A 23,430-nucleotide genomic window follows, 5' to 3' on the forward strand; every position below is an offset into this window, starting at 1 on the left:
TCTCGCCTGGAGAATCCCAAGGACAGAGGCGCCAGGTGGGCTACAAGAGGATCGAAAAGAGTTGGACACAACTGAAGCAACTCAGCACACATGCACGCTCTGGTGGACATTTAAACTCATTCTACTGTTTTGGTGTTTCAAATTAGTAGCCGTACTTGTACATACAGCTTTATGTAAAAGAATGGGCATTGAACGGCTAGGTCAAGAGATAAGTGCATTTAAAATGTAGAGCGATCTTGCCAAGTTGCCCTCCAAAGCTTTGCATCTATTTGTAGGCTCACCCAGTGTGAGAAAGTATGTTTTACAGCACCTTCAATGAGGGGTTTAGGGATTTAAAGGTTTCCAGAGTTTCTCATCTTTATTGTTCAGTTCAGTTCAGTCGCTCAGTCGTGTCTGACTCTTTGTGACCCCAAGAATCGCAGCACACCAGGCCTCCCTATCCATCACCATCTCCCGGAGTTCACCCAAACTCACGACCATCGAGTCAGTAATGCCATCCAGCCATCTCATCCTCTGTCGTCCCCTTCTCCTCCTGCCCCCAATCCCTCCCTGCATCAGAAACTTTTCCAATGAGTCAATTCTTCGCATGGGGTGGCCAAAGTACCGGAGTTTCAGCTTTAGCATCATTCCTTCCAAAGAACACCCAGGGCTGATCTCCTTTAGAATGGACTGGTTGGATCTCCTTGCAGTCGTTAAGATAAATAGAATTGCTATTGCTGCTTTCTCGTGTAGTTCTTTAATTAGGAATGAAGCTGAGCACTGTTGTATGACTTTTGGTTGTATGTAGTTCTTTTCTCATGAAAAGAAAAGAAGTTGCCTCTCCCAGGTCCTTGCTCACTTTCCCTTCTGTGATGTTCATCTTTTTCTCATTCATTTTTAATAATATTTTAATATTAGGGAAATTAACATCTACTTATTTTAGATACATATGCTTTGAGTTAGAAATGATCTCACGCTACCTGATTTCTAATGCTGAATCATTTCCTTTTGACAACTCACCATACAAACCCATCTTCTGTGGTGTGTGCACTTGCCTCTCCTAGGGGAGCCCTTCAATGGCCAGCTGGTACCAGAAGGGAGGAGCCAGCAGGAGGGAAAAGAGAAAGAGGGGGACCAGGAGAAGGCAGACGAGCGCGGTGGGGCACCTGAAATGTTCACGTTGGAATCAGCACAGACCTTCCCGGTCAGGCAGCCAGACAGATTCTCTCTCCACCGGCCGGACAGCGTGGTGCCACCAGCTCCACAGCCCCCTCGGCAGAGCCGGGATCACAACTGGAAGCAGCTGGGGACCACAGAGTGCTCGACAACCTGCGGGAAAGGTAAGCGCGTGTGAGGGCTAGGAAGGTCTCTACAGACTCCCAGGCAGGAGTGGGGAACATAGAGGTGGGCCTCAGGCATGTGGCAAACACTTCTCTCCTTGAGCCTGACTGCAGGATGGCTCGCAGTGGATTCTGTGTTAGGGGGTCCCCAAGACCTGATGATCCACTGGAAGGCCCTGGAAAACTCAGAAAAGCTGCTGTGCTCGTGGTTATGATTTATTACAGTGAAAGGCTAAAGATTAGCATCAGTAAAGGGAAAAGCACATGTGACAAGGTCCAGGAGACACCAAGCCAAGTGCCAGCCTCCAGGTGTCCTCTAGGGCCCAGTAGAGTGACACAGGGCTACATTTGATTAAGCCAGCAATGTTATAGATAAGCCTAGTATTGCCAACCAGAGAAGCTCACTCCAGCTTTGATTTCCAAGGGATTTATTGGGGTTCAATCATGCAGACATGCATCTCCCACATTAGCTATTCAGCCTCTAGCATGCCGGAGGTCAAACTATGACTTAAGGCATGCAAAAACAGGCATTCATATAAATCGCATTGTTGGCCTAGACTAGATTGTCAAAAGGATACAGAGCAACCCAAGATCTCCAGCATAGAATAACTCTCATCAGCAGAGTATTCCAGGGGCTCTGAGGTTAATTATCTCCAGCCTTAGTCAAGGGCCAGTCCTGGACACAGGTCTCTCCTTGGAATACACAGGCTCTGAGCAACCCAAGCCTGCTGAGTTAACCCTTTCCTGCACAGGACATTCATTAATAATCAGAGAATACACTCACCTAGTTCAAGATCTACAAGTTGACACTCAAGGCAAGGTCGTCATGGAACACTCACACAAATGTCACTGGAGAGTCATTCTCACATCTAAGGATTTCAGAAGAAAAAAGTGCTTTTGGAGCTTGCAAGCTTAGTTAGCTAGCTTTTATACTCACCAACATTCACAACTCCCTTCCTCCTCTTCAGTAATTTCTTGATCTTGTATTTATCCCGTTATCTTAACCCCGATCAACTAAGACCACCAGGAACAAGACTGCAGCCCAGCAAAGTCAGTTTATGCAGCAAGGGGGGCTACACACCAGAGGAGGTATACAGCATTTCTCCAATGGAAAGAAAAGATCCAGCAATAGGATTTGGGGGGAAGGGTGGAGTTTTGGTGAAATTTAAATTGGGTGTGAGGTGATACCTCATTGTAGCTTTGACTTGCATTTCTCTAATAATTAGTGATGTTGAGCATGTTTTCATGCATCGGTTGGCCATCTCTATGTCTTCTTTGGAGAAATGTCTATTTAGGGCTTCCACTCATTTTTTGGTTGGGTTGTTTGTTTTTTGATATTGAGCCGCATGAACCATTTGTATATTTTGGAGATTAATCCTTTGTCAGTTGCTTTGTTTGTAAATATTTTCTCCCACTTTTAGGGCTGTCTTTTCTTCTTGTTTATGGCTTCTTTTACTGTGCAAAATCTTTTAAGTTTAATTAGATCCCATTTGTTAATTTTTGTTTTTATTTTCATTACTCTAGGAGGTGGGTCAAAAAAGATCCTGCTTCGACTTATGTCAAAGAGTGTTCTGCCTATGTTTTCCTCTAAGAGTTTTATAGTGTCTGGCCTTATTTAGGTCTTTAATCCATTTTGAGTTTATTTTTGTGTATGGTGTTAGAGAATGTTCTAAATTTGTTCTTTTACACGTAGCTGTCCAGTTTTCCCAGCACCTCTTCTTGAAGAGGCTGTTTTCCATTGCATATTCTCACCTCCTTTGTCATAGATGAGATGACCGTATGTGTACAGGTTTTTCTCTGGGCTTTCTATCCTGTCCCATTGGTCTATATTTCTGTTTTTATGCCAAGAGTGGACCTAGAAACTGTTACAAAGTGAAGTAAGTCAGAAAGAGAAAGACAAATGTATATTAACACATCTGCAGAATCTAGAAAAATGGTGTAGATGATCTTATTTGCAAAGCAGAAATAGAGACACAGACATAAGAGAACAAATGTATGGACACCAGAGGGGAAGAAGGGGAAGAACTGGGAGACTGAAACTGACATATTTACACTACTAAGCATAAAATAGATAATTAATAAGAACCTACTCTATAGCACAGAGAATTCTACTCAGTGCTCTATGGTGACCTAAATGTCCATCTCAGTGGGAAGGAAATCCAAAAAAGAGGGGATATGTGTATATGTAGAGCTGATTCATTTTGCTGCAGAGTAGAAACTAACACGGCATTTAAAGCAACTATTTGTTGTTTGGTCACTCAGCCGTGTCCAACTCTTTGAGACCCCATGAACCACAGCATGCCAGGCTTCCTTGTCCTTCACCATCTCCCAGAGTTTGCTGAAACTCATGTCCATTGAGTCCATGATGCCATCCAACCATCTCATCCTCTGTTGTCCCTTCTCCTCCTGCCCTCAATCTTTCCCAGCATCAGGGTCTTTTCCAATGAGTCAGTTCTTTGCATCAGGTGACCAAAGTATTGAAGCGTCAGCATCAGTCCTTCCAATGAATATTCAGAGTTGATTTCCTCTAGGATTTACTGGTTTGATCTCCTTGCAGTCCAAGGGACCCTTAACACTCCAATACAAATTAATGTAAATAAATAAAACAAGGTTGTAACAGATTTGAAGCCAAGCCTGTCTGTGTGTAAAAGAGTCAATATCATTATCAGTTTGGACTGTGACATGGGCTCACAACCCTGAGTCCTTAAACACTCCAAAGTTAAGACAGATGTGGGATACGATGTCCAGAAACCCCTGATCTAATGTTCTGCACCTGGGTTGGAAATTGATGCTGCTTCTCTGTTCCAGGTGCCTTAGATCTCATTTTAAGAGTATGTATAATCTTTTAGTCATGATTTCCTTCGTGTATATGGTAAGAGCTTCCTGCTTGCAGTGAAGTGCTATTTGTGATCCTAAAACAGCTGTTCTTTGAGGGGAGGTTATCATAGAAACAAAAGCTGTATCTCAGAAAGTTTCTGCAACTGGGAAACCGTGAAGCTCCCAGCGTATTGGTTTGGGGATTTTTTTTTTTTTCCCTTTTCTTAAAGAGACTTGTATCTGAGAACACAAAATTTGGGAACCTCGGCATAATCAACATGTGGAAAAATCTTTCACAACCACCTCTAAAGCTTTTACCTTTTTCATAGGAGCACTGACTTAGTGGCTTTGGAGAATCAAATTTAAGTCTTTAGTTCCTCTTGGGGTCTGGAGCCCTTTCTATCGGAAGCTTTGCTAGTTCCATGATGCTTTCAGAACTGGAGTGCTGACTTATGGAGGCTTTATTGTGCTTATACTTAATACCTGCACAGAAAACATTAACTGGAGTCATTGTACCAACTTCTCTTATAAAAGCCTTACGAGGGAAAGTAAATGCCTGCTAAATGTGTCTTCACAGAGGCAGAAAGCAAGAGATAATTATACATTAAGGCCAAAAAGAGTTTAGTGAGGATCTGTCACAACATCAGTTTAGTGTAGTAAGCAATGCGAAATGTACTTGACACAGAAACTCAAGATCAGCATGCATTAATCCCTAAATATTCTACCATTTAGGTAATGGTATGATGCCTGTTGGGCTTCCCTGGGAGCTCACATGGTAAAGAATCTGCCTGAAATGCAGGAGACCCTGGTTTGATTCCTGAGTCAAGAAGATCTCCTGGAGAAGGAATAGGCTACCCACTCCAGTATTCATGGGCTTCCCTGATGGGTCAGATGGTAAAGAATCTGCCTGCAATGCAGGAGACGGGGGTTCAATCCCTTGGTCAGGAAGATCCTTCCGTGGGTTGGGAATGTCTCCTGGAGGAGGCATGGCAACCCACTCGAGTATTCTTGCCTGGAGAATCCTCATGGACAGAGGAGCCTGGCGGGCTATAGCACATGGGGTGGCAAAGAGTCGGACATTGTCACATACACATGATGCCCATTAAGGGGTTTCCCTGGTGGCTCAGACAGTAAAGAATCCACCTGAAATGTAGAAGATGGGGGTTCGATCCCTGGGTCAGGAAGATACCCTGGAGAAGGGACTGGCAACACACTCCAGTATTGTTGCCTGGAGAATTCAATGGACAGCAGAGCCTGGAGGGCTAGAGTCCATGGGGTTGCAAAGTCAGACACAACTGAGCGACTAACATACATACATGATGCCAGTTAAAGGAACCAAATATACTCGGAACTAGATGAAATCAAGGCAGTTATAAAAAGGATAAAAATTGTTGTTGTGTGATTTGATGCCACGGATGGCAGGTATAGAAGAGTCTCTTCCATCTCAGCCTTTAAATGTAGCCTGGCCCAGCCTTTCCAGTAAGATGAGATGTAGGCCTGTCTGGAGACCGTAAGGCATTGTCTTATGGGACAAGGACACAGCATGTGCCCTTTGCCACCCTGCTTGCTGCTCACCCAGCTTTGTGTTCACTGGACAGATGCTACTTACTCATCCAGGTGGTCATTCAATGGTGCCTATCTATTCTGTCCCAGGCACGATGGAGGGACCCCTTTGCTCCTTCTAAGATTTGCTCCCAGCCAGCGATGGTCTCAGATGTGCAGCGCAGGAAGGCAGTGCAGATGCACAAAATATTTAGCTCATCTCGTGGTCCTTAGTGTAGTGATAAGTATGCCGTAACCAAGAAGTTCTGAGCCTGCCAGGGCTGTTCTTCTCTTTTCTGCAAAACCCAAGTTCACTTGCTTTGTAATCTCATTATTTGTCCCCACAAAAACCCTCTCTAAAACTCTTCTCCAGTCCTTCCTGGCAGCGCTTGCCAGACTGACTACACATGCCTCTCGGGTTAAAATTTCAGCACCATGATAGCATCGACACAGGAAAGAACTCTGTCACCACTGGACAAGAGTGACCCATACTCTGCTCAGTCATTGCCCAGACCTCTGTCTATCTGGTCAAATTCTTGGCTTGGCTCAGCTGATCCCTGAGTTTAAAGACTAGAGTCGTTTACTGTTTTCTTGCTCCTTATTTTGCCTCTCTCTTCACAGTCCCTCACTGACGTCTGCACTGGCCCCTGCCTTCACTGACTTGCCTCATTTTACCTGTGGTATGCTCCCCGCTCCAGTGGAATGTACTTCCATTTTGATTAACATGCTCAACGTCCAGCCCAACCAATCCCAGATTTTTCCTGCTGCCTGAAGTCCAGCCAGCACCTGACCTCCCCACCCCATTCTTGCTGGCTAGCACTTAGTGGACTAATTGTGTGGCATTCTTGGGCAATGAAGAGATGGCCAGGTGCCATTTTGCAGAAATATAAACTGACCCAAAGAAAGAAACCATTTTGGTCATTGGGTCAAGAATTATAGAGCTATTGTTTTCTCACCATCAGAGAAAGTGTGCCCCTGAATTTATTTCCTTGACTAATCTCTGGAACTTGACAATGGACAAATATATGGTACAGGCAGTAAGAAGGTGGAAGGGGGCAGGCAGTGGCCATCTGCACACAGCCCCAAGCAGGATCCATATTTCCAAGAGTATTCCTAGGGTAACCTGTATCCTTTTAGCTAGGGACATTCAATTCTCCCCTCATTAATGCCAAGCAGTTGGGGTACTTACTTTTCCTTTCCAGTCCACAAACTTCTAAGTAGAAAAGTTTAACCCACATGGTCTGGAGGGAAAGGGATGGGCTAAATAATACGATTTTTACTTAATCCCTTAATGGCTGAGTCCCAGTGGGTATCCTGCAAGCTGTGAACTGAATCTTATTCATCTTTATAACTCAGCACAGTGTGCTTAATGTTTGTTGAATTTCATTTAAAAATCTCTTAATGGAAGCAGATTTGTCACCGGACAGAATTTAATTCCACAGAAGCTTTTGCTTCCTATTAATTTTATAGCCAGCACTGCTTTTTACTCAGCTAATAACGATGCTTAATTGGAACATTATTTTAAAATAATGGTCTCAAGTTGTAGCGGCATTGTAAATTTTCACAGCATGAGTAGTTTAAACAAATGATTGTTCTGATTCAAAACCGTCCTACAAACCATCAGGTTTCTTACAAGAGCTAGCCTCTGGCTCAGTGTGTCACCCAAGACCAGCCTAAAGGAGCATCGAAACTCTTTGTGGCTGGTGAAGTATTTAGAGACACTAACATTCAAAGTTATCCCTCTAGTTACAATTAAAATTGTAGCAAGTTGAAATTCAGAAACTCTAAATGCCTGGCCAATTAGCAACAGAACTGAGACAAAGCTGTAGGATACATGATAGTGTTCTGCCTAGCAGGATTCAGGTACTGGCCTAGACTGGGGCTAGGATGGGTGGGGTGGGTAGACAATTATTTGTAAAAAAAAAAAAAAAAAAAAAGCTTCTTATTCCTCAGACACTGGAGTTGCACATTCAGTCAGTTTTAAACACTCATAAGTAATTCTTCAGTGGTGCCACCAGGGGGTAGCAGAGAGAGGTAGGCAGAAGTGAATCCACATTTTTTTCCCCCAGTTGAGAGCTAGAAAGTTCACTGAACAAATTCTGACTTTTTCTCCAAAATAGATTATGCTTTGTTAAGCACGAAATACTCAGCTGTGCATTTAAAACAATCTGAGGCCATTAGTAATTTTTTAGAAAAGAAATACAAATAAATTTTAGACCTCTGAAAAATATTTACTCAACAAACTTTTATGAGCACTTACAAACTTGGGCTTCCCTTGTGGCTCAGCTGGTAAAGAATGCAGCTGCAATGCAGGAGATCTGAGTTCGATTCCTGGGTTGGGAAGATCCCCGGAGAAGAGAACAGCTACCCACTCCACTATTCTGGCCTAGAGAATTCCATGGACTGTATAGTCCATGGGGTCGAAAAGAGTCAGACAGGACTGAGCAACTTTCCTTCACTTCACTTCACTGCCCTGCTGTACTGGGGTTACAGGATTGAGCAAGAAGTAGTCCTGTCCCCGAGAAGCTCGCCGTCTCATAAGAGGCAGATATATACTCAAATAACTAAAATACCATCAGATCAGTACTTTACTAGGGGAATGTATAAAAATGATTGCAAAGGCAAAGCCAGCTGCTTTTCTAGCCTCTCTTGAATCTTATTTCTCTGCCCCAGCCTGACTGTCTCTTCAACATACCCGACACTCACAGGCCAGTTTGCCATGCACTTTTGTTCTAGGTCAACAACCTGAACAGCCTCCTCCCTCCAAGACACACGTGTGCACAGCTACCCAAAATCAACCCTCTCTCTATGATGCAGCTAGATCCCTCAAGACCTGTTCTCTTTCATGTCTCCAGAAAATCTTCAAGACGTTATTATTTGTGTTCATTTTATAATCACTCCCCTGCCTAGTAATCTCTCTTGTTGTCTTGAACTCTTAGGAAAATTGTTTTTTTCTGCCATTGAACATGTTCAAACCATGTCCCCAAATAGGTCATAAGACCTTTGACGACAGGAACTATTCCTACTGTTCTCTGTTGCCCCCTACAGAGCCTTGGAAAGCCCTTGTGCAGGAGGTGTTGACAACTCAGGATGGAGGAGTGTGTGTGTGTGAACAGTTCCGTTTCTGAGGCTTCTCTTCACCAGCACCAGGATCTCTGCATGTCTGCATCCAAAGCCCAGTGTTCAAACACTTCTTCTTGTCCTTGCAGGATCACAGTACCCTATTTTCCGCTGTGTGAACAGAAACACTCACGAAGAGGTTCCTGAGAGCTACTGTGACTTGACCATGAAGCCGACCCCCGAGGAGGAGCCCTGCAACATCTTCCCTTGCCCAGCCTTGTAAGAGGACCTCTCTGTTTCGATCGCGTGTTTCTGGCTCAGGTTGCTTTTGCATAGGACCCTAGTAGTAAATATAATCTGCTTTTTAAATCAGCCTACATCTAATTTAAATGGAAACTTGGTCTGTGCATAAAATGCAATCTGCTTAGAAAGCATGCCTGTCTTTCAGGACTAACACAAGAGCTCATGTTGGAATGTGCTTCCACAGGAGCACACTCCCAGGAAGCCTTTGGTGAATTGGACCAACTAGGTTTTAGCTGATAAGGGAAACAAAGAGGGAAGCAAAGAGTTACAATCCAGTGTGGTCAGTGCTCAGGTGAGCTGTGTACAGAGACACAATTATCAAAGTCACAAGTATGTCTGCCTGGGGAGCGTCCCAGGAGAGGTACTGGGTTAGTTATTGACTGATAAATGGGACACTTTTAGAAGACCAAGGCAGGGAACTTCCCTGGAACTGCAGCAGTTAAGACTTCACCTTCCACTGAAGAAGGTGTGAGTTCAATCCTGGATGGGCAGCTAAGATCCCACATGCCTCATGGCCAGAAAACCAAAACATACACCAGAGGCAATATTGTAATAAATCTGGGGCTTCCCTGTTGGTCCAGTGGTTGAGAGTCTGACTTACAATGCAGGGGACACAGGTTCGACCCCTGGTTGGGAAGATCCCACATGCCACAGGGCAGCTAAGCCCGTGTACCACAACTTCTAAGCCTGCGCCCTAGAGCCCAGAAATCACACCAAGAGAAGCCACGACAGTGAGAAGGCTGCGCGCTGCAACTAGAAACCAACCCCCTGCTCTCGACTACTAGAGAAAGTCAGTGTGCAGCAACAAATAACCAGTACAGCCACAAATAAAAAATAAATATTTCTTAAAATATTGTAATACTTTCAATAAAGACTTTAAAAATAGTCCACATCCAAAAAAAACACAAAAAAACAATTTAGAAGAACAAGGGGGGAAAGCCCTGAAATGGGGCTAAAACATAATTCTCAAACTAATAAGAACATACTTCTTACCCAAAGACACAATGGACATGTGCTAATGTCTTATTTAAGTAAGTGACAAGGCAGGATGACAGAGGAGAATATGTGACACTGAGGTGTAAATAGTTAATGAAGAATAACGAAGGTTGGAATAAGATTACTAAGTTAGTCTCAAAGTGGGTTAATGTACTACAGGGTGATAAAACTCACCTTTGAGTTATTTTGGTGACTAGATTAAAAAAAAAGAATCACTAGTTCCTTCTTGGGTCTTAATCACTGATGAATAGGGTATGGAACAGAGTCCCATCCTTTACGGAGGCCTGTGGGTGGAGGCAGGCTGCCAGGCCCTGCGCTTTAGGCTGGGGGTCACCCGTAACCAACGATTCTGATGCTTCTGTATGCATTGGCTCGGCCAGCTTCCGTATGAGATGCTCTCTTCCTGTTGACTGAAGTGATGGTCCTTATCGCTCTCTCCTCCCTGCACTAGCTGGGACATCGGGGAGTGGTCCGAGTGCAGCAAAACCTGCGGCCTGGGCATGCAGCACCGCCAGGTTCTGTGTCGCCAGGTGTATGCCAACCGCAGCCTGACGGTGCAGCCCTACCGCTGCCAGCACCTGGAGAAGCCCGAGACCACAAGCACCTGCCAGCTCAAGATCTGCAGCGAGTGGCAGATCCGGACAGACTGGACCTCGGTACGCGGGTGGGGCGGCCTGCTCTGGAGCTCCCCCTGCAAGACCTGCGGCTGCCCTGCCGCCTCCCCCCTCCCAGACCTGATGTGGGAGAACCCTGGACTCTCCAGGAGGACGCTTCCTGCAGTTTTCTGGAAGGACTTTTCTGCAAAGCATAGGAAGTGCTGGTTGCCAGGTAGACTTAAGGGCTGACTTTCCATCAGGGTGACCCATGGGAGCCGTGTGCACACAGGTTTCCTCTCTCCTGTGTCATGGTGGAGTGAAGACCAGTGACTGCTAGAGTCAACTCCTCCTTGCCATCCTGCTCTCCCATTTCACAGATGACAGAACTGAGGCCCAAAAGATCAAAGGAAGCCTGGGATCCTCCCCAGGTAGCATCGCATGGCTGGGTACACAGCAACCCAAGAGTTGTTCCTTACCCTGCCCTCTGCTCAGGTGGTGGGTTAGGAGGACCAGGGTGCCCTGACGGGAGGGGGCCCTCAGACTCAGCACTGCCCACCGCGCTGACGTGCACTTGCTGCGTTTTAGTGTTCGGTGCCTTGTGGAGTGGGACAGAGGACCCGGGATGTGAAGTGTGTGAGCAACATCGGGGACGTGGTCGATGACGAGGAATGCAACATGAAGCTCCGGCCCAATGACATTGAGAACTGCGACATGGGGCCCTGTGCCAAAAGCTGGTTCCTGACCGAGTGGAGCGAGCGGGTGAGCGGGAGGGAAGGCGGGCAGGCGGGGCTGATGGGCAGCAGTGTGCACCAGGAGGTGCCCCAAACCACACAGACATGAATCTCGAGTTGGAAATCCCAAGGGTGATTTCTGACTTTTGGGGAGAGGCCTAGAGATGAACTATCACAGGCTCCCTGTGCTCCTATGAAGACTAAGGGCCTCAGAGATCAAGACATGGGTGTGAAAGAACTCACTTAATTCTCCTTAGCACATCACATGAATATTAAATAATGAAGTTCTAAATAAAGTACATAAATGCATCATACCTTTCCTACATCTTGGGAACGTCTGGCATAGAACAGGCACTCAGCAAATGACAGGCCCCTTCCCTGCTTCTTAGAAACTCAGAATCGTTCACAACATTCCTCTTCCCAGTAGCCAGGCCACCTTGGGGGTCTCTGGTGTCAGGTGTCAAAGATGAGCTAAAAGGTGTATGTAGTTCATCGTTATCCCACCAGTTACCTGTGTACAAGGGAAAACATTATGAGTTCATCTATCAGAGACAAAAATAAGATTTATGTTAGAAGAGAGAAAGTGAAATAAAAGCCGTTCAGTCGTGTCTGACTCTTTGTGACCCCATGGACTACACAGTCCATGGAATTCTCCAGGCCAGAATACTGTAATGGGTAGCTGTTCCCTTCTCCAGGGGATCTTCCCAACCCAGGGATCGAATTGAGGTCTCCTGCATTGCCAGTGGATTCTTTACCAGCTGAGCCACAGGGAAGCCCTAGAAGAGAGAGGGGTGGCAGTAATGGTTGCACAACTTAATGCACAGAGGCAACTTAATGCCTCTGACTTGTACTCTTAAAAATTATTAAAATGGTAAAGTTTATGTTATGTGTATTTTACCACAATAAAAAAAAATTTAGGAAAAAATACTAAGCGCAATTAAAAGATATGCCTAAAGGTAGGAGAGGGAGGGGGAGGAGATGATGGTTTTGCCTGCCTATTCTTATGGAAGCTGTTGATTGACAGGCAATAGGAGTATTCTGACCAAGGCAGCTGAACTGCTCATCAGATGAGCAGTGTCTGGGTTTCTGAATTCTTCAGAAGACCAAGTTTAACCAGGATGGAGGTATGAGTGGCTGCCTCTTAGTCCCTCCCTATCAGTTAGGCAAGTCTGTACCATTTCCCTTAGAAGAATCCCTCAGGGTGCTTCCACCCTGTAATGTGCCTACAAACCCCTGGAAACCTGGTTACAGTGCAGAACCAGAGTCCTCCTGCCAGGAATGTGTCCAGCCATCCAGGTAATAATGGAAAAGATATAAGGGACTGGGTCGTGGGCCCCCAGACACACAGACATGTGTGTGCATGCTTAGTCACTCACTCATGTCTGACGACTCTTTGCGACTCCATGGACTGTAGCCCACCAGGCTCCTCTGTCCGTGGCATTCTCTAGGCAAGAATACTGGAGTGGGTTGCCATTCCCTTCTCCAGGGGATCTTCCTGACCCAGGGATCAGACTCAGGTCTCCTGCATTGCAGGTGGATTCTGTACCATCAGAGCCACCAGGGAAGCCCCAGCCACACAGATAATAGGGATGTGACACACACTGATGTGCCTGGTTCCCAGACCAAGCTCTCCCTTTATTTCCGTCTGCCTCCCAGTTCTCCTCTAGCTGTGGCCTTTGAGAGATGGAAACACCTGCCTTAGTATCAGGCAGCAGTGTCCTGTGAGAGACTTCTACCCTCCTGTCCCAGACCAGGCCAGACTCAGCTACTAGCAGGCAAGCATGTGCCCAAATTCTCGTGCTCTCCTTCTACTGCTGACTATACAGTAAGTCCCCTACATAGGAACCTTCAAGTTTCGAGCTTTCAAAGATGCAAACGTGCGTGCACATGTTCAGTCGCGTAAGTTAGTTCACGTGTCTGTCATACGTTGTCAAATGGTCCTGCTTTTGTGTACTGTACTGTACAGTGCCATATGCAGTGCGGTATCTTTATTTCAAGCCCAGGATGTCCAGAAGCAAGCATAAAAGCAGCGGTGATGTAGCTGGCACTGTATTGTGCTTTTCAAGAGCCTGTACTGTGAGATTAAAATATTTTCTTTTGTATGTGTTTGGTTTTTTTGTATTATTTGTGTGAAAGTATTATAAACCTATTACAGTACAGTGCTATATAGCTGATTGTGTTAGTTGGGTACCTAGGCTAAGTGTGTTGGATTTATGAACAAATTGGGTGACTCAGTGGTAAAAGAATCTGCCTGCAATGAGGGAGACTTGGAAAACACGGGTTCGATCCCGGGGTCAGGAAGATCCCCTGGAGGAGGAAATAGCAACCCACTCCAATATTCTTACCTGGAAAATCTCATGGACAGAGGAGCCTGGCAGGCTACAGTCCATAGCGTCAAAAAGAGTCGGACACAACTTAGCTACTAACACATACACTTGGAAAGGAACTCCTTTATATGTAGGGGACTAACTGCATTTTTGAACTTGAAAGCCGAAACAGGTAGAACAGGTAGTCTGACAAGTGTAACTGTATTAGTCACAGCCGTGGGACAGGATATTTGGAGTGAAGACTGTCCCGGGAAACCTGGACTGGGTGCCATACTGATGTCCCATAATGGAGGAGACTGAATGACAAGGGTCAGCGGTTTCCAAGGGAAAGAGTTGGGAGGGAAACGGGGGGTTCTGACCTCCTTCACCTCCTCTGAGAGTGACTTCAGAACCTGTGGGGAGGCCTCCTCTCTAACGTGCCCGTCCTGTCTCACAGTGCTCGGCGGAGTGCGGGGCTGGAGTACGGACACGCTCGGTGGTGTGCATGACCAACCACGTCAGCAGCCTGCCCCTGGAGGGCTGCGGGAGCAACCGGCCAGCGGAGGCCACCCCGTGTGACAACGGGCCCTGCACGGGCAAGGTGGAGTGGTTTGCAGGGAGCTGGAGTCAGGTGAGTGGCCAGAAACGATGTGTCTCTGTCCCTGGTGAGAAGCAGCATAGCAGAGGGGTCAGGAAACAGGGCTTGGTGTCTCCCAGGGATGCTAAATTGGAATCTCAGCTGTGCTACCCATGACCCTAGAGAAGTTCCTTATGCTTTTGGAGCCTCATTCGGTCAACAATGTTTATTGAGCACCTACTATGTGCTCTTCTAAACCCTTGGGCTACATCATTGAGCAAAACAAACATCCCTGCCCTCAGGAAGCCTATGTCCAGCATGGTTTCCTTATCTATACAATGCTGATTGTGCCAGCACCTATAAGGTTATTTTTAGAAGAAGCGAAGAGATGTTTACCAAGTATGGGATGCAGTGCCTAATGTACAATTACACAATAAATTGTAGCTTCTACTGCTCTTATTGTACTGCTGTTGTTAATAAAGTCAGTTTGGCCTGTACTTGAAAGTCAAAAGCAGAAATGGATATGATCCAGCAATCCCACCTCTGGATGTATACCCAAAGAAAAGAAAATTATTATCTGGGAGAGATACCTGCATCCCCTACCATGTCGGTAACAGCATTATTCACAGTAACCAAAGCATGGAAATTACCTGAGTCTGTCAACAGATGAATGGGTAAAGAATATGTGGTATTTGTTTATAATAGAATATTATTCGGCCTTTAAAATAAGAAGGAAATCCTGCTGCTTGCAACAACCTGGATGGACTTGGAGGGCGTTATGCTAAGTGAAGTAAACCACACACGCCGCTGATACTGCAGTGGTGCCACAAGTAGTGGAATCTGAAAAAAAGTTAAATTCAGAGGAAGAGAATAGAGGGATTTCCCTGGTTGTCCAGTGGTTAAGAATCTGCCTTCCAGTGCAAGATATGCAGATTCAGTCCCTGACGAGGACCTAGAATCCCGCATGCCCTGGAGCAGTTAAGCCCATGTGCCACAACTAGACAGCCCTCGTGCCCCAACAGAGACACAGCGCAGCCAAAAACAATAAATACAGAATTTTTGAAAAGAGACAAACAGTAGAATGATGGGAGGTGGGGGTGAGGGGACTAGGAAGAGATTGGTAAAAGAGTTCAGATTTTCAGTTATAAGATGAACAAGTTCTGGCGGGGGGAGCGGTCTAGTGTGAAACACGGTGTCTGTACTGCAGTAGATAATACTGCACTGTGTAATCGAAATTTACTAAGAGAGTAGAACTTAAGTGTTCTCACATATGCATGTAAAAAAGGTAAATATGTGAGATGATGGATGCGTTAACTTGATTGTAAGGACAATTTCACAATGTATATGAATACTATATCATCATGGGCATACTTTTAATATATTACAATTTTATTTGCCAGTTACGTCTCAGTAAAGCTGGGGGAAAGAAGCAGAAACAGAAGGTTATGTTTGTTCATTATGAAGAACCAAGAACACCAAATACCTCAATAAAGTAACTTAACTGATCAATTAATTTTTCCTTAGAGTTCCAAAATTGCACATGAGCCCCCTACAATCATTCCCTCTTTGCCCTGTTATGATGACCATCAGTATTTTGAGTTCTCAGACCATCTAGGATTTGGCTCCCAGGGCTGAAGAATTTTGGCTGATGATCATGATTTATACATTCTCTGGACCTCCGGCTCCATATAGAATTTTATTTCTTTTAAGTAGCTTTAAAAACAGACCCTGAAAAAAATGGACTGCCTTGAACTTGTAAATTGATACAGCCCCTTTGGAAAGCAATCTGGCAATAAAAGTCAAGAACCATAAAAATGTTCATTTGCTTTAACCCAGTCACCCCACTCCTGAGTATTCATTTTAAGGAAATAATTAACAGGAGGAAAAAAAGGGGTTTTCAACAGAGATGTTCGTGACAACAGGGCAATTAGGGATATTATGGCATATCATAACTCATTAAGGTATTATGTAACAACAACAATGATAATTAAAAGATGTGGAAAGTACAAATAATGGCAAGTGAAAACCAGACTATGTTAAAGTATGTGAACCCTATCTCAACCGCTTCAAAGTATAGCTTTTTATATAAACAACATGAGCAAATGTTTTCTCCTCAAATTCCCTGTAATGTTTTTATAATACAAACTGTAGAATATTAACAAATTCAGAAAAGAAAGAATTCAAGTACTACCAATGCTACCCAAGTCGGTATCAGAGTTAGGCATACTTGATAACTGATCCCAGCTCTCTGTCTCCTTAGTTCTCTGACTTGGGGTGGGTAATTTAACCTTTCTGAGCCTGGTTCCTCATCCAGATAGGAGAATAATAGTACCACCTTTTTAGAGTTGCTATTGGGTTTTCATGAGACACTCTAGATAAAAGGGTTGTTGCTTGGGACATGGGGAGTACTTAATAAATATTCGTTTCCTCTTCTCCATGTTTGTTATTTTTTCTGCCAATGTTTCTATCTCATTGTTGGTAGCAAAATATCTAGGATCTAAACCCCAAAGATAATTCAGAAGTGAACGGTGTATGGGACACTAATTACACCAAGTATCTGTGGAAACTCTGGGAGAAGAGTGGAGGACAGGGAAGCTTGGCAGGCTGCAGTCCATGGGGTCACAGAGAGTTGGACATGACTTAGCGACTGAACAAGAGCAATCTATGGGAACTGAGACAATGGGAAGAATCCTGTGTGAAACTGTAGTATCAGACCATGACAGCCTTCACACAGAGCAGATAACTGGTGCAATTCAACTCACGTGTCCACCAGTGTCTGAGGAAGAAGAGAGGGGAGCAGGATTCAGTTCTTTTTCATTTATGGGCCTCCTATTAACTCTAGACCTACTCAGAGAACAGGCTTCCCCAGTGGCTCAGGTAGTAAAGACCCCCTTGCCAAGGTAGGAGACGCAAGAGATGCAGGTTAAATCCCTGGGTCAGGAAGATCCTCTGGAGAAGAAAATGGCAACCCGCTCCAGTATTCTTGCCTGGAGAATTCCATGGACAGAGGAGCCTGGTGGGCTATGGTCCAAGGAGTCACAAAAAAGCTGGACATGACTGAGCGTGGGTGCAAGCACTCAGAGAATGAGAATCACATGAATCCTGGTGAAGGCAGCATTTATTTCTGCTAAGATTAGAAACATGGAATGTATCACCCTGTCATCCAAAGAGTCAGGACCTGATTGATTGCAGACCAGGTTTTGTTCCTGAATTTATAAGACTGTCAGAGCCTGCTGACACCTCCCTGCCCTGGGACTTGGATATTATCCCCAAAGAAAATGAAATAGAGCACGCTTAGTTATTGAAAGTAAGTCTTAAACATTAATTGACTTCAATATATAAAAGGAAATATTCCTTCCAGACCCATGGTTTGAAAGAGAGTTGGCCTCAAATGCCCCACTGGCCTGGTCACAGTGGTTGGTCCAGATTGGACATGTGACTCAAGCTGAGTCAAACTGAGTCCTTCCCTGGGAGTTTTACTGCGGACTTTGGGGAAAAGACTCCCTTGGAAGGTGTGAGCACAGGCGCTAGCAGTGGTCCTACTGAGGCTTGTAGAGGACCTGTCCCAAGAGAATGAGACTTCTCAGGTTTAGGGACCCTTTTCCTACTCTGGAAATGGAGTAGCCCAACTCTTATTCATAAGATATTCCACCAGTCTATTACTCATGCCAGATGATTTCTTTCTTCCTTCCCTGTCAATTCTGGGTTTACTTCACCCTGTGTGTGCATGCCTGCTCAGCTGTGTCCAACTGTTTGCGACCCCATGGACTGTAGAACACCAGGCTCCTCTGTCTATGGGATGCTCCAGGCAATAATACTGGAATGGGTTGCCATTCCCTTCTCTAGGGGATCTTCCTGACCCAGGGATAGCACCCATGTCTCCTGAATTGGCAGGCGGGTTCTTTGCCATTGAGCCACCTGGGAAGCCCTGCTTCACGCTTAGATTGTCTTAGTTCTTGTGGGGCGGGAGAGTCCTCCACAGTCTTTAGCCATTAGGAGCAGGCCTCTTGTCTGCCCCTGTGTCTGGGTCACATTTATTCTCTAACATCTGAACAGATAGCTCCAAAACTAAGAAGCCTTGTAGTTTTCTGTATACCTGTGAAGATGGCAGAAAACAGGCTCAAAGTGGAAACTGCTGATGGAGATGTTTATCATGGGCTGTGTGACTAATCTGTAGTCTGTTAGCTTGGGTTTGAGGGGCTTTTTTTGCTGTGTGGTGACATGGGTTCCCCCCCACCGTCCTTTTTATTTCACCATGTGCCTGCATACAGTAGCAAGGCTAATATTAAGAGTTGCAGCTGTAGACATTTTTACAGGCTTTTCATAAACGCAATAGCTTCTTTAAAGTCTTTAGAAGTATATAGATCACAGCTTATAAAATTTTTTCAATCAAAAGGTAATAAGAGTACACCAAACATGAACAGAAAACATTTTGCAAAGTAATAGATACTAACTAAAATAAGTAATGGGCAGTTACATGCATCATATTTCCATAACCTAATGCAATGAAGCAAGACATGTAATTATCTGACTAGACTCTTTGCAATCACAACCTCAGTGAGCTTTGGCTCCAAGTAAGGAGCCAGGGAGTTGGATTCTGTGGGCAGATCTTTCTGCTGGCTGCCTGTTGGGAGGGGAGGGCTGATCATAAGGGACATTGTTCCAAGTCTGTGGTCTTCTTATGAGTTTTGTGTATCCCAAAGAATTTTAATGTAGCACTTCACCCACATACATGCAGACTCTGGGAAAAGCATTCATTCCCAGCTGTACCCCGCCAAAGGCCAGCAGATAAGCTAAATGTTAGTTCATTGTTTTACAATGAGAGGTGTCACAGTCTACCAGACAAAACCAAATGACTGGATGGCATGCTCTGCGGGATAACCTATGGGAAACCTGATTTCACTCCCATATTACTGAGGGCATCAGGATCTCAGCCACCAGCATCCTTGAGACATGAGAGTTCAGGGCAGGTGCTCTCCATGCCAGAAACAGAGCTGTCAGGAAAACTGGGACCTCCCTGAAGCAATGATGGAAAGTTCTGGTAAACCTTCCTCGATGGATGGTATTTCCCATCCCCTTCCTATCACGTGACACCTGTCTTTCTCTGCCGCCTCCTCTAGTGCTCCGTCGAGTGTGGGAGCGGGACCCAGCAGAGGGAGGTGATCTGTGTTAGGAAGAACACAGACACATTTGAAGTGCTGGATCCCTATGAATGTTCCTTTCTGGAGAAACCCCCCAGCCAGCAACCCTGCCACCTCAAGCCCTGCGGGGCCAAATGGTTTCACACAGAATGGAGCATGGTAAGTCTTGGTGCTCTCATCTGCTTCCCCCTACCCCTCATGGCTGGCCCATCTACTGGGTGCCAGGCACTGGGCTCAGCCCAGATTCCCTGCACAATCTGCTGTCCTTGGTCACAGCCGGGGTGCCCTGAATTCAGCCTGCTTGGTGGGGAGGAGGGAGCCTGAGGCTGGGATGAGCTTGACTTCCAAACTATGGAGGCCATAAAATGGTGACTCTCAAATTTTCATGGGCCTAAGAATCAGCTGGGATCTTGTTTGCAAAGACTGATTCTGGGTCCAACTTGGCCAAGAAATTTGCTTCTTAGGATTAGGTTCGTGTTGGCCATGGTCCTTGAGAAAGCAAGAGCAGACCACTATTTTCTTCTGCCATCTGGTTTGGAGAGTCTAGAAAGGACCAAACTCACCAGGCCACATCAAAGGCCACAAACTCCTAAGACATCTGAAGGGAATAGCCCTGATGTCCCTTAACAGGTAAATGAATGAACAGAGGTTTGTCCAAACAATGGGGTGCCACTCAGCAACAGGAACCAAAGAACTGATACTGCCTATGACATGGAAGAACTTCAAATGCATTCTGCTAAATGGAAGAAAGACTCCCCTCCCCCCACAAAGCTGCTGCTGCTGCTGCTGCTAAGTCGCTTCAGTCGTGTCCGACTCTGTGCGACCCCATAGATGGCAGCCCACCAGGCTCCACCGTCCCTGGGATTCTCCAGGCAAGAACACTGGAGTGGGTTGCCATTTCCTTCTCCCCCAGCAAAGCTACACAGTGTATAATACTGTCTATGTAATATTCTTCAAAAGGAAAAACTATCAGAACAGAGACCAGACCAGTGATGCCAGAGGATGGGGTGGGACAAATCTCACTACAAAGGGACAACACAAAGGAATTTGTTCTGTGTGATCAAAGTTCTCTCTTGTTTGCAGAGGGAGGTACACGATTCTCTGAATTTGTCAAAACTCAGAACTGTGCGCCACAGAAAATGAATTTTTCCGCATGTAAATTTAAAAATAAATAAATAAGTGGGGACTCTCCTGGTGGTCCAATGGCTAAGACTCCACACTCCCAACGCAGGGGGCTTGGGTTCGATTCCTGGTTGGGAAAGTAGGATCCCGCAACTAAAGATCAGCAACTAAAGATGCCATATATCACAACTAAAAAGGATCCCAAATTCCACAATAAAGATTACACATGCCGCAACTAAGACCCAGACCATCCAAATAAGTAAATAAATATTTTTTAAATAAATAAGTCAATTGAAGCAAATATAAAATATATTGTCACTATAGTAGCAAAGACAGTGATGGAAGCTAGACATTTTTAAAATTCACCTTGTTTTATAAATTTGCATTTGGAATAAAGTAAATATTTTATATAATTATAAAACAAAATTATTCTTTTAAAAAAGAAATCCCTAAAAATGGAAAATGAATGGAACAAATTAGCCGAAATATGTATGCAGTTGGTGGCATCAACTCTCTTGCCTGTGCCTCTAAATCACAGTAATCTGACTGTCTATACCTAAGGACAAAAAGAACTGCAGAAAAAAGTTTACATTGTTTGCAATAATCACATTTTTAGTGATGGCTGTTTCCTGTGTTCTGAGATGGTTGGGTGTATAACAGGTGATAAAGTAAATGAATAATCTACTTCCCAGGACTCTGATGATATATGTAATAGTAGATATGATGCTATAGCTCTGTTATCCCCAGTTGCCTTAAGAAACAGTATTCTCAGCTTAGGAGAAAGAAGATAACAGACAAAATAGAAGAGATTTAAGCAAAAATCCTGCTGTCCTGAATTTGACTTAGAAATATCAGTGTGAACTCACAAATTAATTTATCTTAAAAAAAATTTTCTCTGTTTTATCCACTGAAAGATCCTGGAAACAGTGACCAACCCAGTAGCAAAGGCCATGCCTATCAGCTGGAATATGGTTTCAAAATGCCACTCTCTGGGACAGCCCTGGTGGTCTCGTGGTTAAGATGCTGCACTTCCAGTGAAGGAGGCCTGGGTTTGATCCCTGGTTGGGGAACTAAGATCCCACATGCCAAGCAGTGAGACCAAAAAAATAAATAAATAAAATGACACCAAAATACCATTCTCCACTAAAAGGAGCCAAAGAAAAATGTCTGATTCCAGGTCTGGGAATGTATAGATATAAATTAAATCAGGATGACTTTTTATACCAGGCAGCAAGGAGGTTCTTAAAGATGAGCTCATGTCTAAAGAGCTCAAGAACCAGCTCTGAGGCCTGGATAGCCACTGGTGGGGCATCAATGAGCATCAGTAAAAATAATAACGGCCATGCATTGAATGAAATCCATCCATCTGTAACCCATCCATGAGTTTAAATCCATCCATCTATAATAAATTTAAATCCATCCATGTATAATAAGTTTATAATGATTAAAAAACTAATTAGAGGATTCACCATTGTAGGATGTTAGAGGAACCAACTCATTATTCTGAAAACTGATAAATAAAGGAAAATAATCAAACATTTGCCCTGTCTTTCCTAAACAAGCCATCCCACTGGGTAACCAGAGTAAACATGAGTGAAGGAGTGGGAATGCTTTAGATTCTCAGCTTGTAAAAGAAGAAGTGGTATTAGGATATTATCACCATTTTTCAACCCCAAATGAACTAATGGATCTGCTTTTGAGTGAGTGTTGACCTCCTCCAAAGAGAGACAACTAAACACACCCTATGAAGTGGTCTCATCACACACACACACACACACACACACACACACCCCCCAAACCTGCAGCTGATAAGGTTGAATAGATTGGAGCCAACATCCTACCTGTGGGAAATGTGGAAGATAGAGGAACATGTCAGCCTGTATCACGGGGGATGCCCTCAGCAAAATCTTAAACTGTGGGAAACTCTTCAGGACAGGTGATTCCATTCCTCCAACCACTCAAGTACAAGGGGAAAAACACAGGGGAGGGAACCCATGGCTTAAAAGGCCTATCAACCAACTGCAATGTAGAGACCTGATGTGGACCCTGATCCCCACACCCCCCAAAAATCTATATTTTAGAAAGTTGACATGTCAGTAACAGGGTTTGAAAATTGTAGCTGGACTTTTAAACTACAAAATAAAGCAAGAAAATCTAAAATAAAATTGAGATTCACAAGCAAAATGAAATATATGTTTGAAGAGAAGAAACTATTGTCGATTTCTAGGTGTAATAATGGTATTGTGGTAATTTTTTAAGAAGCTTGGTTGTTTAGTGCTACAAACTGAAATATTACAGAAGAAGTGATATGATGTCTAGATCTGCCTCAAAGTAATTTGAGACATCATCCTGGAGGGTACAGACAGGACGTGGCTAGCCATGAGTAGATGCCCATTGAGGCTGATTAGTAGGTGCAGGGGAGTTTGTTCTAATATTGTCTCCTTTGATAGATGTCAGAAATTTCCAAAATCTGCCTTCTTCAGTGTGCTGAGCGAATGGGCTGCCAAGAAGTCTAACTTTCTTCCTTTCCCCTCACAGTGTTCCAAGACCTGTCAGGGTGGCTTCCGCGTCCGGGAAGTCCGTTGTCTGGCAGATGACATGACCCTAAGTAATCTCTGTGACCCTCAGTTGAAACCAGAAGAAAAAGAATCTTGTAACCCTCAGGACTGTGTCCCTGAAGTTGGTAAGTAGGGAATCGTACCTTGCAGTAAAAGATTCATCTTTCTTAATCTCCATCAAATTCTCTGGTGTCAAAATGCCAGATACATCTAGGTCTCACTGTGACTGTGTGCAAATTCATGGAGTTCAGAGGGGGTCAGCATCCTTCAGGTGTAAATTTCATAATTTAAGGTAGCTGTTGATAGCACAGATGGCAAGCAAAGAGAAACTTGCATGGGAATTTATTAAAATGGCAATGCAT

At 44.6% G+C, this 23,430-nt stretch overlaps 1 protein-coding gene across 4 annotated transcripts in view; it reads left to right on the plus strand.

Moving 5' to 3' along the window:
• THSD4 (thrombospondin type 1 domain containing 4) overlaps nucleotides 1-23,430 on the plus strand; it is a 677,746-nt gene that overhangs the window by 649,364 nt on the left and 4,952 nt on the right. For all 4 annotated transcript variants that reach the window (XM_059890602.1, XM_059890601.1, XM_059890603.1 and 1 more), the window contains 7 exons: nucleotides 1,044-1,319; nucleotides 8,888-9,017; nucleotides 10,489-10,693; nucleotides 11,219-11,392; nucleotides 14,128-14,301; nucleotides 19,368-19,547; nucleotides 23,049-23,193. In XM_059890602.1, coding sequence (XP_059746585.1) covers nucleotides 1,044-1,319; nucleotides 8,888-9,017; nucleotides 10,489-10,693; nucleotides 11,219-11,392; nucleotides 14,128-14,301; nucleotides 19,368-19,547; nucleotides 23,049-23,193 — 1,284 coding nt within the window. The remainder of the gene's footprint in view (nucleotides 1-1,043; nucleotides 1,320-8,887; nucleotides 9,018-10,488; nucleotides 10,694-11,218; nucleotides 11,393-14,127; nucleotides 14,302-19,367; nucleotides 19,548-23,048; nucleotides 23,194-23,430) is intronic.

This window comes from Bos taurus, chromosome 10, assembly GCF_002263795.3.
Source record: "Bos taurus isolate L1 Dominette 01449 registration number 42190680 breed Hereford chromosome 10, ARS-UCD2.0, whole genome shotgun sequence".
Taxonomy (NCBI): domain Eukaryota; kingdom Metazoa; phylum Chordata; class Mammalia; order Artiodactyla; family Bovidae; genus Bos; species Bos taurus.